The 15,927-nt window shown below is 53.4% G+C and overlaps 2 protein-coding genes across 3 annotated transcripts in view; one reads left to right on the forward strand and one right to left on the reverse strand.

Moving 5' to 3' along the window:
• Window positions 1-15,829, forward strand: part of LOC117285705 — a 17,717-nt gene extending 1,888 nt beyond the window's left edge. Inside the window, exons 2-6 of one of the 2 annotated variants that reach the window (XM_033762429.1) lie at window positions 11,460-11,585; window positions 13,114-13,609; window positions 13,962-14,056; window positions 14,281-14,459; window positions 15,679-15,829. In XM_033762429.1, the coding sequence (XP_033618320.1) occupies window positions 13,352-13,609; window positions 13,962-14,056; window positions 14,281-14,459; window positions 15,679-15,827 (681 nt within the window). In that variant the 5' untranslated portion in view covers window positions 11,460-11,585; window positions 13,114-13,351 and the 3' untranslated portion in view covers window positions 15,828-15,829. The remainder of the gene's footprint in view (window positions 1-11,459; window positions 11,586-13,113; window positions 13,610-13,961; window positions 14,057-14,280; window positions 14,460-15,678) is intronic. The other variant, XM_033762430.1, reaches the window with a different exon arrangement.
• Window positions 1-15,927, reverse strand: part of Oas2 (2'-5'-oligoadenylate synthetase 2) — a 29,776-nt gene that overhangs the window by 3,649 nt on the left and 10,200 nt on the right. Inside the window, 13 exon segments of the mRNA XM_033762675.1 lie at window positions 104-404; window positions 1,457-1,646; window positions 4,504-4,638; window positions 5,308-5,520; window positions 7,608-7,627; window positions 8,191-8,308; window positions 8,310-8,364; window positions 11,250-11,267; window positions 11,270-11,522; window positions 12,646-12,655; window positions 13,181-13,311; window positions 13,606-13,790; window positions 13,888-14,006. Of these exon segments, the coding sequence (XP_033618566.1) occupies window positions 104-404; window positions 1,457-1,646; window positions 4,504-4,638; window positions 5,308-5,520; window positions 7,608-7,627; window positions 8,191-8,308; window positions 8,310-8,364; window positions 11,250-11,267; window positions 11,270-11,522; window positions 12,646-12,655; window positions 13,181-13,311; window positions 13,606-13,790; window positions 13,888-14,006 (1,748 nt within the window).

Raw genomic sequence — 15,927 nt, forward strand, 5'->3', positions numbered from 1 at the left:
GGGGGAGCTGGGGACCCGGAGCGTCTGCCCAGCCTCGTCCTGATCCCCCAGCTGTCCCTCCCCTCTGCCTGCCACGCCACTTCCGGTCTCCCTCCCCCAGAGCCAGGGTCGGGTGCCTCACCCAGTGCGTTGTAGGCAGGCAGCACGTTGAAGTCCACGCTTTCTCTGAGCTCTTTGGAGCTCAGTGAGAAGCTGAGCACGCTGGAAAACATCCATCTGTAAACCTCAAACTGCACCTCAAACTCCTGCTGCTGCTGACAGGCATGCAGCTGCTTGCGGATTTCCTGGATGACTGTGCTCCGATTGATTTTTTGGGAGGGGAAGCTCTTCAGCGAGTCCAGGAACACAATGATATCGCCATCAGAGCCGGTCTTCAGAGCCCTGCCTTTGGTGGCTGACCCTCCCTGGGGAGAGAGGGAGGCTGAATCCCAGCACCTCCTGCCCATCCCCAGTCCCCAAGGGCTGAGGTTCAGGGGTCACAGGAGGCAAAGGTGAAGGTTTCTCTTCACAACCTAACAATAATGTGTTTTCTTCTTGTGTCCTTTTGACACCAAGCAATGGGCCAGGTGTAAATGAACCGTGTCTCCAGTCAGTTTCCTAAAGATCTCTCCTATGGAAATCAGCTTTATTTGAATCTCCTGCACCTGAAAAAATCAAACCGATTGCCCTGAAAGTTCTACTCTGTTGCCCAGTGTATCCAATGACTCTTCCTGTAGTCTGCAGAATAATATTGGGGTGCAGAGGTCTCCGGACTATGCAGGGCCAGATTATAGATTTTGAGGTTTCTGCTACATAGGTTTCTCCCTGAACCACATGTTGCCCCACACGTTAACATTGCCCTCCTCCCTCCTGTGACCGTCTTGTGCATGTGTGTGCACCTGTGTGCACATGCTCATGGCCACAGACAGAGGGAAGCAGGTGCGGCAGCAGTGGCCTTGGAGCCGTGGACATGAGTGACCCATGCTGCAGGTGTGGCTCAGTTGAGGGGCAGCACTGGGCTCCGTCACTGACAGGAGTGGGGCCCTTTTCTGGCTGAGCGCAGCCCAGCTCAGGCTGAATGTGGCCCCAGGGGACCAGTCTGCTGGGAACTCATGGGTGTGACCCCTTTTGGCAAGAGCATCTTGGCAGATGGGATTAGGTTAAGGATCTCGAGCTCTTTCCGGGTCAGGGTGGGGCCCAGAATGTAATGAAGAGTTCCGCGGGAGAAAAGAGCACAAAGACCTGGAAAGGAGGAGGTGATTCTAAGACAGAGGGACCAGAGCAAGGCATCGCATGCCCTGCAGCGCTGAGGAAGGCCCCAGCCTGGGCAATGGGCCACTGGGGACACACTGGCCCACACAGCCCCACGGAAGACTGGTGTCCTCACCGCCGGTGTTTCCCACTCCTCTCCCTCAGGGTTTTGGGGTGACCGCCCAGCTCCCCTCCCGTAGCACCCTGGGAGAAGGGCCGTGCTCACCTTGACGATGCTTTGGACTTTGGTAGTTGAATGTGGAAAGCAGTTTTCTCTAAGGAACCTACAGATGACGTCAACCACTTTCAAGGTCTGCTTGAGGAAATCTTCGTTGGGCTGGAGAAACTCCTTGACGAACTGGTGTAGCTGGTGGGCTGGAGTCATGAAGAGCGGCGCCAGCCGGGGAAGTGGAGAGCTGGGGTGAGCCTCCCCAGAAGCCCCCCAGGGCTTCCTTCCCTCCCTGCCTGCCTGCACTTCTGTCCTGCTCTCAGCCTTGGCCAGGCAACTTCTCCAGCCTTCGTCCTAGCAACAACAGAGTCCAAGAGCAGCCTGCGTTTAGGGTGCTACCCAGGACCCCAGAATGAAAACTCCCAGTTCCTCTCTTTCCTGCCCACAGGAGACCTGGATGCTTCTCCTGGCAGGCTTGAGAGGACCGCGGGTTGGGGAAGTGCCCTGGGTTACCCAGAGGGCCTCAGTGTCACCCTGGGTCAGAAGGCTTAGGTGGGAGAAAGTGATGTGGGACGGAGGTGGGGAGAGAGACCAGAAGATGATGCCTTTGGCTTTGGGGTGGAAGATGGGGCCACAGCCCAGAGCCGTAGACAGCCTCAGGAAGTCAGAAAGGCAGATAGAGGGCTGGAGATTTGGCACAGTGGTTCTGCCGCCTGCCTAGCAAGCAAAAGGGCCTGAATTCGATCCCTGGTACCAAAAAAAAAAAAAAAAAAGCAGAGACATCCTTCCCCAGAGCCTCTGTACCTCGATTCCAGGACAGTGAGGCTAGTTTTGGACTCTGCATCCCCAGAGCCATAGATGATTAAATTTTAGTTGTCTCAAGCCACTACCTGTGGGGCACTTTTGAGCAGCAGTGTGAGGAGGTGAATGCATGGTTGTGAGCAGATGCTGTTCCCTTGCCAGTGAACAAGAAAAAGCGGCTCAGCTCAGCTGGGTGTGCGGGTACCCACCATGACAGCCAAAGGGAGAGCTTGGTGACCCCAGATGCTGGAAGTGGACCTCACAGTTGCTGAGAGTGGGGAGGCCCCCGCACAGGGCAGAGCATGCAGGGTGTGTTGTCATGTGTGAGTGTGATATGCTGTGTGAGTGTGCGTGTGTGTGCACACATGAGCGTGCATGTGTATGAGTGTGTGCCTGGCATGTGCATACACGCAGGTGGGTGTGGATGTTCGTGTGTGTGTGTGCATATGTGTGCAGGGGGCCCTGAGGAACATTGCTTGGCTGGTGGCTTCTGGGCTTGGATGATCTCCAACAGCAGGGAGGAGGACGGGCTCAGAGGCCTGGAGCAGAGATTGCAGAGCAGAAACGACTGCCTCAGGGACCAAAAGTGGAGGGGACACAGGAGCAGATGCCATGCACGCTCTGGGCTGGAACAGGGTGTCCCCAAGGACATTGCTGTGGCTTAGATACAGGATGTCCATTCATGACTCACTGTAGCAGACGCCCCTGCCCAGGACTAGCAGGCTGTGAGCGGCACATGCTTCCCGCCTCCCTTAACTCGGCTCTGTTGTTTTATATCAGGAGTCAGACCAAAGCCTACGTGGCTCAAATGGGCCTGCCAGGTAGCAGAACTGAGCTAGCATTGCTCCTTTGTTAAAGGCTGTCACCAAGGCCTAAGCCCTGGTCTGTGCAATGGCAGGGCTCTGCTGAGTCACGTGCAGCTCAGGTCAACATAACCTCAATTAAAATCCTTTCCCTGGAGTTATGGCTTCTCACTGACCCAATAGATTGCTTGCTAATCGCACCTGTTCTCAGTACCAGTTTGTTCTATCCAAGGAAGCAAAGCTTATTTCCTAACAGCCCTGCCTGGTGCCATCATGCCAGGTGTTTGGCAGTATTTCACTAGATGCCTTCAGAGCACACCTGGCTCCCTCTTCCTTCCCATAATTGTTTTCAATAAATACTGGATGCTCTTGGGGGCCTTTGTCTTTGCTGCCCAGAGCAGTACTGAGCAGGTCCCAAAGCCCAGCTTCTTCACTTGAAGTCTAGTTGCCTGTTCTTATCTTTAATTTGCCTTATGCTGTAGTGGCTCACAGAAGATCAGAACCCACAGTAGAGGTTCTGGCAATGTCCCCTTCCCCATTCCCTATACCTCACAATTGCAGCTGGGGCCTGGCTGGAGATGGGTCCCTGGTGGGGCCTGGAAAGGTATATTCTTGATCCGGCACCTCCCTTCTCTGCTTCCTGCGTGTGCCTCTCTTGTCTTTTCCTTTTTACATGTCACAGTCACTGTAGTGAAAGGACAGAACCCTACATGTTTCCTGTAAAAGATGCAGGCATTCTGACCTGCTGTACTCGGGAATAGCATTGGAGATGAGGTCTTTAGGGTGGGATTGGGCTAAGCTGAGCCATCAGTGTGAGCCCTAATTCAGCGTGATCCTGTGTCTTATGAGGACACAGACACCAAGATGGACATGCACAGAGGGAAGATGGTGTAAAGACACAGGGAAGGCGTAAAGTGAGGGAGGCAGAGACTGGAGTGACAAGGACACGGGCCGAGGAAGGCCAAGGCCACTGAGGCTGGAAGAGGCCTAGCACGGTCTTCCCCAGAGCCTCAGGGATAGCACGGCCTGACCAGCACCTTGACTTTGGACTTCTGCACCCAGAGCTGTAGGAGAATAAAGTTCTGTTGTCTCAAGCCCCCTGCCCCCACCAGTTGCAGCCATCATGGGAAACCAAGACCAGTGCCCTTGGGTGGGCCTGCATGTGGGTGTTGGCACATATGGTTTGGGTGCAGAAGTCCCTCCAAAGCCCATGTGGCCATAGGATTGATCTAGAGTGTGTGAAGTTGGAACTGATTCATCATGCAAGGCCAGGCTCAAGGGCCCAGGATTAAGGGTGCTGCCTTGTCATAGCCATGTTGTTTCTCCTCTGCAGTGCCTGTTTACCTCGGAGTCAGCGGATTACAGACTGAAACCTCTACAAACTGTGAGCTGAATAAATCCCTTACCTCTAGCTTTGAGTGTCAGGTATTTTGTCTCAGTAGGGAGAGAAAAGTAACACAGGCATGGTTTTCCTGCACCATGAGCCAGGCCCCCAGGAACCCCCTTACCGGGACACTCCAGGCTGGGGTGGGGCTGAGTGAAGACAGCCAGGCTTGTGCGTCCGCCTGCAGGTGCAGCCAGGGGATGTCTCCACCCACATTGTGGGTTAGATCCACCGGATCCAGGATGACTGGCCTGTGAATCCAGCAGACACAAGATCAGTGGGGCTGCTTGTGGAAGAAGAGAGCAGTTTTGGGGAAAGGGCCTTGAGTGAGAACCTGGCCCCCCGGATTTTGATTTTTGCAGACTGGGGTACTCCATAGAAGAGCTTGACCCCTGTGGATCTGCCGTCTCTGCTCTTTGTTAAGCTGGAGACTAATGCCTATGATCCCAGCACTCTGGGAGGCTGAAGTAGGAGAATCACAAGTTTGAGACAACTGGGCAACTAAGAGACTTAGCAAGACCTTGTCTCAAAAACAAAACAAAACAAAACAATAGCAACAGGAGGAAAAAATGATCTGGGGACGTAGCTCAGCGTGAAGGCCCTGGTTTCAATCCCCAGCACTGCACCCCAACAAAAAGAAAAAAAAAAGAGATGTGTTGGACCATTAACAAAGCCATGGAGGAGCCTCCTCCTCCTGGAAGCCCCCTTTCTATCCTCGCCCCTTCCTTCTAGAAGGCAAAGCGCTTTTGCAGTGTTTGTTTGAGGACAAAACAGGACCACAGCTTGGAAGATGAAAAGCGTAGGCCTGGCCTTCTTCCTCCCCATACACCATGCACCTCGTTCGAGTTCCTGGCTGCCTGGGGTGGGTGGGGGCAGAGACTTCATTCTCAGGGTGCACCTTGGGGTGGGAAGCTGGGTACCTCTGGGACCAGAGCTGGCCCAGGAGCCTGTTCCTGATGGTCTCATCCTTCAGGCTGTAGTTGACTGTCCAGTAGACACACAGCTGCTGCCACTTCAGGATCAGTCCCAGGATGGCCCTGACACCTTCGGTGAGGTCAAAGTTCTCAGCGCCGTAGCCCTTCTCCCAGGCGTACACAACCAGCAGCTCCAGAGCATAGGTGGGCAGTGGGGCTCTTGACTCCCTCTTCTGCCACTGTGGGAGAAGGCAGGGATGGCACTAATTCGGGGATCTGAAGTCAGGAAGCTGGAAGTCTCTAAGAGTCACTGCCCCCCCATTAATCCCTAAAATTCAAAGAATTGAGGGTAGCGCCAGGATACAGAACAACTGAAACTCATTACTCATGGGAGTGTAGCTGGGGACACCTCCAGGGTAACTGGCTGTACTTATGTGGGGCCATCACCATTTTAGTTACTTTTCTTATTGGTGAGACAAAATATCCAACACTCACAAGTTAAGGGAGAAAAGGTTTATGAAGGGCACAGTTTGTAGAGGTTTCAGTCAGTAATCGGCTGGCTCCGAGGCAGGGTGGGATCACAGAGGAGAAACAGTTCATGGTGGGCAGAAGGCAGCAAAGCAAGCAAACGAGCCAAGAGAAGCCCCTTTCTGTCTTTTATATTGTATCCAGGCTAAGGGGGTTAGGGTGGTGCTGAATGAATCAGTGGGCTGATTTAGTGATCACCCATCCTAATCCCAGCACCCTGAATCCCAGCATTGTACCATGAATCAGTCACACACTCTAGATTCAGCCACCTCTGAAAAAGCCCCACCTATGACTGCATGAGGCTTTGAGGGGGACACCTAGACCTAAACCACAACAATAACGTTAAGTGAAATAAGTCAGACACACAAGCTTAAATACTTCATGGCTTCTTTTATGTGAGAAACCCAAAACCTAAAGAAAGTGCAAAATAAAAGATACATCTTTTGCAGAAGGAAAGGGGACCAAGAGATAGAAGGAGGGGGAAAGGAGAGGAAGGAGGGAAAGGAGATGAAAAAGGAACTAAGATGTATAAGCACCAACCCCATACCATGAATGTAAACAGTATGGACTGCAAACATAAACCAATAAAAATAAAAATTAAAAAACTGAGGGCCCAGGGATTTAGCTCAGTGGTGCCACCACCTGCCTTGCAAGCACAAGGACCAGAGTTTAATCCCAGTACCAAAAATTTTTTTTATAAAACCCAACACATACCTGTACAGTGGATCCTTGAGTTATGACTGGCCTCACATACATACAACTTGGGTTACAACTGGAATTTTAGTTTTAACTTGTGACTGAAGTCTTGAGTTATGAGCCGAATCTGGCTGCTTGTGCAGCTGTACAAAAAGACTCATGATGCCAGAAAAGGGTAAGCGTCAGCCTGAGCCCAGGTGTGTGTGTTTGTAGATGTGATTTTGGATACTGCCTTATATAAGTGCTATGATTACTGCTATCAAAATGACCCCCAAAAGGCTAGAAAAGAAGCCAAGGAAGGAAGGGAAGGTAAAGAAAGCAATCACAATGGAAAAGAAGGAAACTGTGGAGAAATATGAGAATGGCATTTGTGTGACCAATCTTACTATGTATCGTATGTCGAAATCCACCATCTCAACATCTTACAGAATAAAGATCTGTATAAGGAAGTTAGTGTTGCTCAAATTAGTAAGTCACGATCAACAGTGTTAGACAAGGTAGAAAGACTATTATTAGTGTGGATAAAAGAAAGGCAGATGGCAGGTTGTAGCCTGTCTGAGTCTATAATGTGTGAAAAAGCTAGGGCTATAAATGCAGATCTTGTAAAGGAAAATCCATCAATGATAATAGGGAGACATTTCAGGCCAATAAGGGGTGGCTTCACAATTTTAAAGTGAGGACTGGGATTCATAGAATAACCAGGCATGGTGAAGTAGCCAGTGCTGATAAAAGGGCTGCTTGACTGATTCATGGTGCAATGCTAGGATTCAGGGCACTGGGATTAAGGGTGTGCAGTTACTAAATCAGTCTACTGATTGGTTTGGTGCCACCGAATCCTGATAGTATAAGGGACAGAAAGAGCTCATCTTCTCCCCTGCTTGCTTTGCTGCCTTCTGCCCACCATGAACTGTTTCTCCTCTGTGATCCCACCCTGCCTCAGAGCCAGCCGATTACGGACTGAAACCTCTACTGACTGTGAGCTAAATAAACCTTTCCCCCTTTAGTTTTGGGTGTCAAGCATCTTGCCTCAGCAACAAGAAAGGTAACCAAGACACTGTATACACACACATGCATCTCAGAGCCCAGAAATTTTATGCCTGCACTTTCACCCAAAAGCAATGCAGGGTTACACTCACGAAGACACCTGGGGAAATGCTCGCAGTATGTTCTTAACACTTCCATTTGAGAAGGACCCAATGTCCACGAGCAACAGAAAAAAGTAAGTGTGCGGTATGTTAATACAACACAATCTAAAACAAAAAACTAGTTCTGCACGAAGCACTGTAGCTGAGTCTCACAGACAAGATTCTAGCGGCAGTGTCTGATCACAGGCAGGATGGACTTCGGGAGCAGCTCAGCGGCTGAGTGCTTGCCTGGCAAGTGTGAGGACCTGGGTTTGAGCCCAAGCACCGAAAATAATTGTTGGAAAGTCAAACTAATGGGTGGTGAGTGATGCTGGAATAGGAGTTTGGGGGATTACTGACTGGGGACAGGATTAAGGCAGCCTCCTGGAGTGCAGGAAACACTCACTTTTTCATTTTTATGTTGCTGAAAATGCAAAAGTGCATGGAGCTGTGTACTTCAGATTGCTGAGTTTTCCCAGATGTCAATTATGTCAATAAAAAGGAAGTGAATGACAGCGGAACGCATAATTTAAAAACTTACCTGTTGAAACCAGTAGTTTATCAAGAGGATCAAGTCCTTCACTTCTTCGGGATACTTATTAAAAAACTGCTGCTGGAGTTTGACGAAGCAGACAGCAAACTGTCCCGGAGAGGCTCTTGTCCATGGTTCTGATGAGTTCCCGATAGAGCCAGGGGCTGGGATCTTCACTTAACCCTGATATAAAGGAGAAATGGGGAGCCTGGTGTTCAGGTGCCCTGGGCTCAGAGAGTCAGAGTGAGCCAGCGCTGCAGGTCAGGGCCAGCTGGGTAGCAGACACCCACTGCATGATCTGTAAGGAGCCGAGGTGCAGGCTGGCTGCCCCAGGAGATAAAGCATCATCTGAAATGGCGATGAGCAGCCTGTGTGACCTGTAAACCAGGCACTCAGGAGGCTGAAACAGGAGGATCACAAGCTCAAGGCCAGCCTGACTAACCAGGTAAGACCCTATCTTTAATAAAATCTTGCTCTTTTAAATAAATACATAAAGGGACTATAAGAAAATAGTATAGTACTGACCCAAGACAAGATCCAGTTGCTCCAAATGGGCACCAAGAGTGGATCCTTTAACTTCTAAGAGGAGAAGGAAGCTGGGGTATCAGGCACAACAGTTCCTGAGCACATCGGGGGGCTTTCTATTTCATAGTCAGGGGCACGGGGGCCCTGGAGGGGCTGGGAAGGTGAGGGCAGATCCTGCAGTATGCAGAGAGAGGCCGGTTTCAGAAATGAAGCTTTTCAAAGCTTCATCTCCAGACGATCTTGAGGGTTTACTTCCCGCCAGGGAGTTTTAGCTCGGCATGCACAAACCTCGCCATGCTCTTCTCTGGTGTGTGAAACAGATGACACACTGGGAAGTCAAGGAAATAGGCACCTGGTTCTTTGGGTGGGAAGAGAGCAGGATGGTAGCAGCAGAGGAAGAGACTGAGTTGAAGGAGGGATGCAGAACGTGGAGGAGAAGGGAGGCCAAGTAAGTCAGGTTCACGTTTAATAAAGCCATTTATGAAACCCTCTGAAGGTTCCGTCTAGAAAAGGGATCTTCATTTGGCATGTGCAGCTCTAGCACCATCTGGTGGTCATGTCTGGGTACCACATGGGCGGGGGAGAGCATTTCTGCTTCTCACATCATCCATGAGAGATGGGACGAGCCCAGCAGAGGGCGCTCTGGCCTGTTTTCCAATCACCATATTTCCAGTAAGGAGAGCAGCCAGGATTTCCTGGGAGAAGTTGGAGCCAAGCCTGTCCCAGCACCGTGACTCCAGCCGTCTTTGAGGCAGGAGCATGCGCACTGTGCTTAGCGTCCTCGTCCCTGGAAGCTGATTGTTTCTAGTCGATGTTACAGTCGGTGGGGTGGGTGGGACCAGGGTAGGTATTCAGGGCTACGGCCCACTCCTGGTGCATGGACCTGCCCTGGGTGTCTCCTTATCAGATGATGGCTGGGCTAACTGCTCTTCAAGGTCTCTCCTAGCCCAGACATTCCCTAAAACTGTGGAGGATGGAAAGAGCCCTGGGCTGGTGCTTAGAAGACTGGCGACTCTCTTCTACTTCTGTCAGTAATGGGCCATGCTGCCCTGGACACATTCCTTTACTTCCGGTTCTCCACTTGTTAAAGGAGAGTCTGAATTTCTATTCCTTAAGTCTGTGCATGTATTAGTCTTGTGCTTGAGACTAAGCTATAACTGTGCTGAGTCTTATCCATTTATCCATCGTCCATTTGCCCACCAGTCAGCCAACCGGTTGCTTGATCCACTCGTCCGTTCACATCCGTCCACCATTCATTTCCTTCATCCACCTCTCACCCGTCTATCCACCTCCATCCGCGTGTCATTCATTTTCCATCCACCCATCCATCTATCCAACAACCTTTGCTAGTAATGAACACTGTAGGAGAGCCCAGGGAAGAACAATATAATCATGGTGTCCACTCTCACGGAGCTCAAAGACTAGGAGAGGAGAAAACTGAAAAAGTTACCTTGTGTCAGTGGTGTATGTCAAGATCAAGAAAGCAGAAATTCCTATGGAGCACAGAGGAGGTGGGTCTAACCAGATGAAGGAGGTTAGAAGACATAAATGAGTTGGAATTCTTCACAAGTAAGGGTCTGGGAAAGAATATTCCAGACAAAGCTGGAGTGAAGCATGATGGGACTGAGGCACAGGGTGAGGCTCAGTACGATGCTGAGGCTGGGGCTACAGAGGAGAGCGAGCAGGGGCTGTCAGCATCGCGTCCAGGGGAGGAGCCTGCCGGATGCAAGGAGAAGCTGTCAGGGTGCGTAATGCGGAGCGTGTGGCGGAGGCACAAAGAGTGTCCAGCTGCGCGCGGACTGGAGAGCGGCAGGGAGATGCACTGCCACGTGTGAGCCAGCCCCGGGTCAGGGCGAAGCAGAGGAAGGAGAGTGATGGGCCTGGGTGAGGAGTGGGACGTCAGGGGCGCTGCAGTGATGGGCAGGACCCCGGGGACATTCACGGCGGCATGAGTCATGGCGGGGAAGGACTTGGGGAGGTAGGAGGAGTTGGGTCTGGTCCCCCTCACTTTCTGGTCTGCCGGAGTCTCCCATGGAAGGTTACTGCCTTGACCTTGACCTTGACCTGGGAGACAGGCTGACTTCCGGGGAAGAGGCTGACTTGGGCCGACTTCCGGGGGAGGGGCTGTTTCTGAGGGAGGGCTGACTTCCGGGGGAGGGGCTGATTTCAAGTGCCACTGGAGCTGGACCCCCCAGGGGTGGTCTGCATCCTCTTCCTCCGCCAGTGACCTGGCTGTCAAGCCTCAGGTGTGGCCATGACAGGCACAGGGCTGAAGAGTGAGGAGCCCTCCCTCCTCACCCTGTGTCTTGGCTGAGGCTTTGCGGAGCCTCTGGGGACCCTGTGCATACTGTCTTGAAAGCCCAGCTCTAGGTTCAGGGGTCTAGATGGTTTGGGAGGGACAGGAAGCCCAGGAGGGTACCTGCTCTGCTGATGGCCTGGGCCTCCCACCCTGCAAGGGCCCAGGGATGTCACTCCTGCTGCCAGCGCAGAGGACCCAGAGACCCCTGCACCCCGCCTGGCTGCCCCCACCCCAGGACACTCACCCAGGGCATCGAAGGCATCAGCACCTCAAAGGTGATCTTCTGCCACCGCGTGGACAGCACGATAAAGAGGCCCTGACAGGTCCTGAGGAGCTCCCACTGGAGCGGCAGTGGACTGAACACACGCCGACGCTCCTCCACCTCACGCGCGATTGCGTTCAGAATATTACCAGGGCTTTTCACCTGATCCTGGAACTGTTCTAATTGTTTCAGGAAGAAGACGATGGTGCCGTCCGAGTTGCCTCTCAAGACTGTCTTCCTGCCATAGGAGCCACCCTACCGGCAACAGAGGGGCAGATGGGGGACTTGACTCTTTCCGCTCACAGGGGACTCCAGAAGGTGATGTCATTTCTCAATTCAGGGGGAAGCTTAAAAACGTCACCATCATCTGAAAATTGAGTGTCAAGCATCCATTTGTCCACCCAAAGGGCTGGTGGGGATGCTCATAGCAGTGTTTTACAGACTGGTCCCAAACTGGAGGCAACTCAAATGGCCCCTGGCATTGAGACAGACAGATATGGTTATATCCATGCTATGGAATACTATACAACAATGAAAAAACCACCACCTGTTCAGCACTATCAATTTCATAAATGTGATGGTCAAAAAATCCATACACCAAAGTGCACACAGGGCACAATGTCATGTCTATAGGGTGACCCACTTGTCCCAGTGTACCTGGGATGTTCCAGGCCTTCACACCAAAAGTCCCACATTCCAGGAAAAAAATCTTCATCCTGGGTAAGCAGGGGTGACTGACCACCCAACAGTTACAGAAAGTTTGGAAACAGGTGTAATGAATCTGTACTGATAAAGTTGGGAGAGCGGCTGCCTGGGGTTGGGGGTGCTGATTGGATGAGGACCAGGGCTCTCAGGGTGGGGTTGGGAACTTTCTTTTCTGCTGCAGTTATCAGCCAGGGTCTTGCTATGTAGTTCAGGCTGGCTTCTCCCTCCTGGCGATCTTCCTGCCTCAGCCTGTTGAGTGTTGGGATCAGCAGTGTGAGCCCCCACACCCAGTGTGGGAAACATTAATGTGGACAGGCGGGCTAGCCCAGTGGTTAGGCACAGGTCGCCTCAGGCAGGTGACTGCAAGCGCGGCTCTGACACGTGGGACTAAGCGAACTCACCTCAGTCTGGGGGTGCAGTGGCCCTCATGCCCTCTGTCTCAATGGCTGGGCAGTGCGTGTGTCTTCGGCCTTGGCCAGGAGCACAGACTGCAGGAGGTGAGCCAAGGGTGGCCGCTGTGGTCTGGGTGAACCCTGGGCTCCTCAGTGGTGGCTCTCGGTCTGGCCTTGTGGGAGGCCCTGGGTCCCTTGGGGCCCTAAGACCCTGCTCCCCACCCGGCTTCCCGGTGGATGGGACCCTCTGCCTGACCTTGTTCCGTGTGAAGTTAGCTCACCTGGGAGCTCCTACAGCGACAGAGATGGGGTGCTGCAGTGGGGGTGTGGCCTGTGCCCCCTCTCCACAGCCCCCAGACCTGGGGTTTGGGCCCCCGGCACCAAACAATTCTAACCCATGAGCACCAGCCCTCTCCTTGTTCTTGAGCAGCCACAGAGCCACCTTGGGGAGTAGTTGTGCAGAGTTCCTCCGGCCTCAGTTTACCCCTGTGTAGTGGAGGAGGAAGACACAACATCGAACACTAACTATGTGCCAGCCCGGTGCACCGTATGCTTGAGCACTGTACACTCAAGCCTGTGGCACTGCAGGCAGTGAGCTCTATTCTGACTCCCACTTTACGGATTGAGGGACTGAGGCCCAGAGAGGTTAAGCAGCTTGCCCAGCGTCACACAGCTGGATGGGAAGAGCTGATAGAAGAGCCCTTCTCTCTCTCTCTCTCTCTCTCTCTCTCTCTCTCTCTCTCTCTCAGGGTCCCGCCCAGGGCTCAGCAGCGCGTTGTTGCTCAGCCTGCCCGGGCCTCCCAGCCCTGGACTCACCGTGGCCACCCCCAGCACGTGGGGGAAGCTGTCCACCCACAGGAAGATGCAGAGGCATCCACCGCTATCTGGGTCAGCCTCTCACAGTCCTCGTAGGGCCTCAGCTGCTCTTCGATAAACTCGTCCAGCTGCTGAGCGGGGACGGAGGACACGTGGGACCCTCAGTTCTCCATGTCCCTGTCCAGGCCGGGTCGCTGGCTGGTGGCTGCGCTTGGGAACCGTCCCTCAAGTTCCGGACAACTGCTCTGTCCGTCCAAGGCTGCAGTTTCCCACTTCTGTCTCCAGAGCCCAGGAAAGGCAGAGTTCAGCGGCCTCTGCTCCGCCTACAGGAGGGATCCTCCGAGGAAACTGAAACCCAATTCAAGGATCTGCTGCCCCGCCGCCCACAGCCACCTGACTGCCCCAGCCCTGACCCTGACCCTGACCCAGGTAGGCAGAATCCACAGCCCCGGGTCCGGAGTCCGGGGAAGCCGGGTGGGAACACGACGGAGAGGACCCCCCGGCGGCCCTGAGCTTGGGGAGATCAGAGTCGTCCCAGACACTGCATCACTGTGCACCCGAGACTCACGCAGGGGGCCCCGCCGCTCCGCCCTCAGCGCCCGGAGGCCGCCTGTACAAAGGAGCTGTTTTCTGCCCTGTGAGCAGGGTCCGAGGCCTGGGCCGTGGGGACCTGGAGCTGCCGTGTCAGGAGGTGCACTGGGGTCCACCCGGCTCCGAGGAGCTGCAGGGCGCCGCCCCGAGCCTCTTCTTGATTCGGACGCGGTCCCGTCCCATTTTGCAGATGAGAGCCGAGGGCCCAGCGCCGGGTCCGGACCCTTTCTCTGCTCTGCCACCCCGGGGACACAGAGTCGTACCAGTGCTTGACCAGCGGGGCCGGTGAGAACGGGGCTCCCCTCCCCGCACCTGCTCCCCGCCCTGGGCAGCCCTCTCCTCCACGCCGCCCCCTCTCGGCCACGCAGGGAGCGCGCACGCCTACTGCAGCGGCTGCGGCGGCTCCGGCTTGGAGGCCCCTGAGGGTTCCTCAACAGGTGAACTCTTGGTCCCCAAACCCAGGGCCTGAAATTCCACACCACTTTCTCCTCCACTGTTTTCCTCCCCAGAGCTCAGAAAGCGAGTATATTTCGACCCAGGGAAGTTTCTACCCCTGCACTGTCTTTAGCAAACCCAGAACTGAAGAGATACTCAGATTTGTGTGTACTTGGTTCAGCACCTTTCCCTTGGTGGCTGGAGAAGAGACAGGCACGGAGTAAGGAAGACCGGTCCGTGGCAGGCCAAGGAGGTGAGAAATCCCTTGCTCAAAGTCACTGGGCAAGCTAGTGGAATCGCTGGGATAGAACCCAGCCTGGGGCACTGGTTGTCCCTATGGTATCTTTGTGTGAATTAGGAAGACACTTTGCAGGAAGTTGTGATAAGCTTCGACTTCTATAGTACCTGCAGTGAGAACAGGTATGGCCCAGTTGTGCAGTACACAACCTCTGTAACTGTCCAGGACCACCCTGCCTCTGCTCTTCCCCTCCCCAGGATATACCTGGGAAGCTTAACTAGGGCTCCAAAGGCCGGAAGTACATCAAAGTCCATGCTCTGGTCCGGCATCATCTGGGACATCAGTGAGAAACTCAGCACTCTAGGAACCTCCCGCTTGGGGATCTTAAACTTGACCTCAAACTGCTGCTTCCGCTGACTTCGGCCTGGCTGGGGCCTTGCTCAGTGAAATGGAGGAAGCAGCTGGGGAAAACCATGAGGTCAGCGCCTGATCGGTCTCACCACGCTGCGCCTTTGGCCAAAGAACCACCCTGGGGAGGATGTGGCAGGTGGCTCAACTCTGAGCCCTGCAGGCCCCCTGCCACCCTCCAGCCTGTGGGTGCTGGATTCTGAGTCAGGGCCTGCTGTGTGGCCTTGGGCAAGATGCCCACCCTCTCTGTTTCACATTCTTCACTGTGGTGTGACTGTAAGAAACCAAGCATGCCAGGTTGAGCTTAAGCCCCATTAAATGCAGGGTTTAAACTTCCCGTTCCCTCGTGGTTGGGGCTGGAGGATTTGCAAGGTTCTGCTTGTTTGTTTCACTGGTGCCTCTCATGTCTGTCTGAGCCTCTTTTTAAGAATGACCAAAGTCCTTTTATCCCTGGGATTTAATCTGGTCTGGGGCAGAGCATGGACGCCAGTATATGTCTTTAGAAAACTTCTGTGATTCTGGGGTGAAGCAGAGTTGGAAACCAGTGAGCCAAGCCAGCTTTCTCAAGTGTATGGATGAGGCAGCTGAGGACCAGAGAGGGAAAGGTATCTCCCTGGGGTCACACAGCACACGAGCAGGCCTGAGACAGACACTATGTCAATGCTTTTTCCCAAGCTGACCTGGGTCTCCCTTATAAACCAAGCTGTGCAGAGGACGGGGTGACATTTGTGCTGTCACAGCACCTGTTCCACCTGTTTTCTTTGGGGGAACCCCCGCTCCACCCTCATTCTCAGGGTCTGAATGGGGCCTTTTCTGTGTGACCTAGGAGGACCCTTGGAGCCTGTCATCTCCCTGGCCCCAGTGACTGGCTGTGACCCAAGCCACAATCCTGACTTCTTTTTGGAGTTTAGGAAAAGTCCGGTTTCTGGATGCTTAGGACCACCTATGGGAAGGGCCTGTCTAAGACACAAATAAATGGAGTGGATCCTGGAGATTTTATGGAAATAAGAATGTGTACTGTTGTGTTGGAACTAAACTTGTTACACTTTTACAAAAAAAAAAAAGAAGAAGAAGA

Source organism: Fukomys damarensis, unplaced genomic scaffold (genome assembly GCF_012274545.1).
Source record: "Fukomys damarensis isolate Sample0158 unplaced genomic scaffold, DMR_v1.0_HiC HiC_scaffold_12, whole genome shotgun sequence".
Taxonomy (NCBI): Eukaryota; Metazoa; Chordata; class Mammalia; order Rodentia; family Bathyergidae; genus Fukomys; species Fukomys damarensis.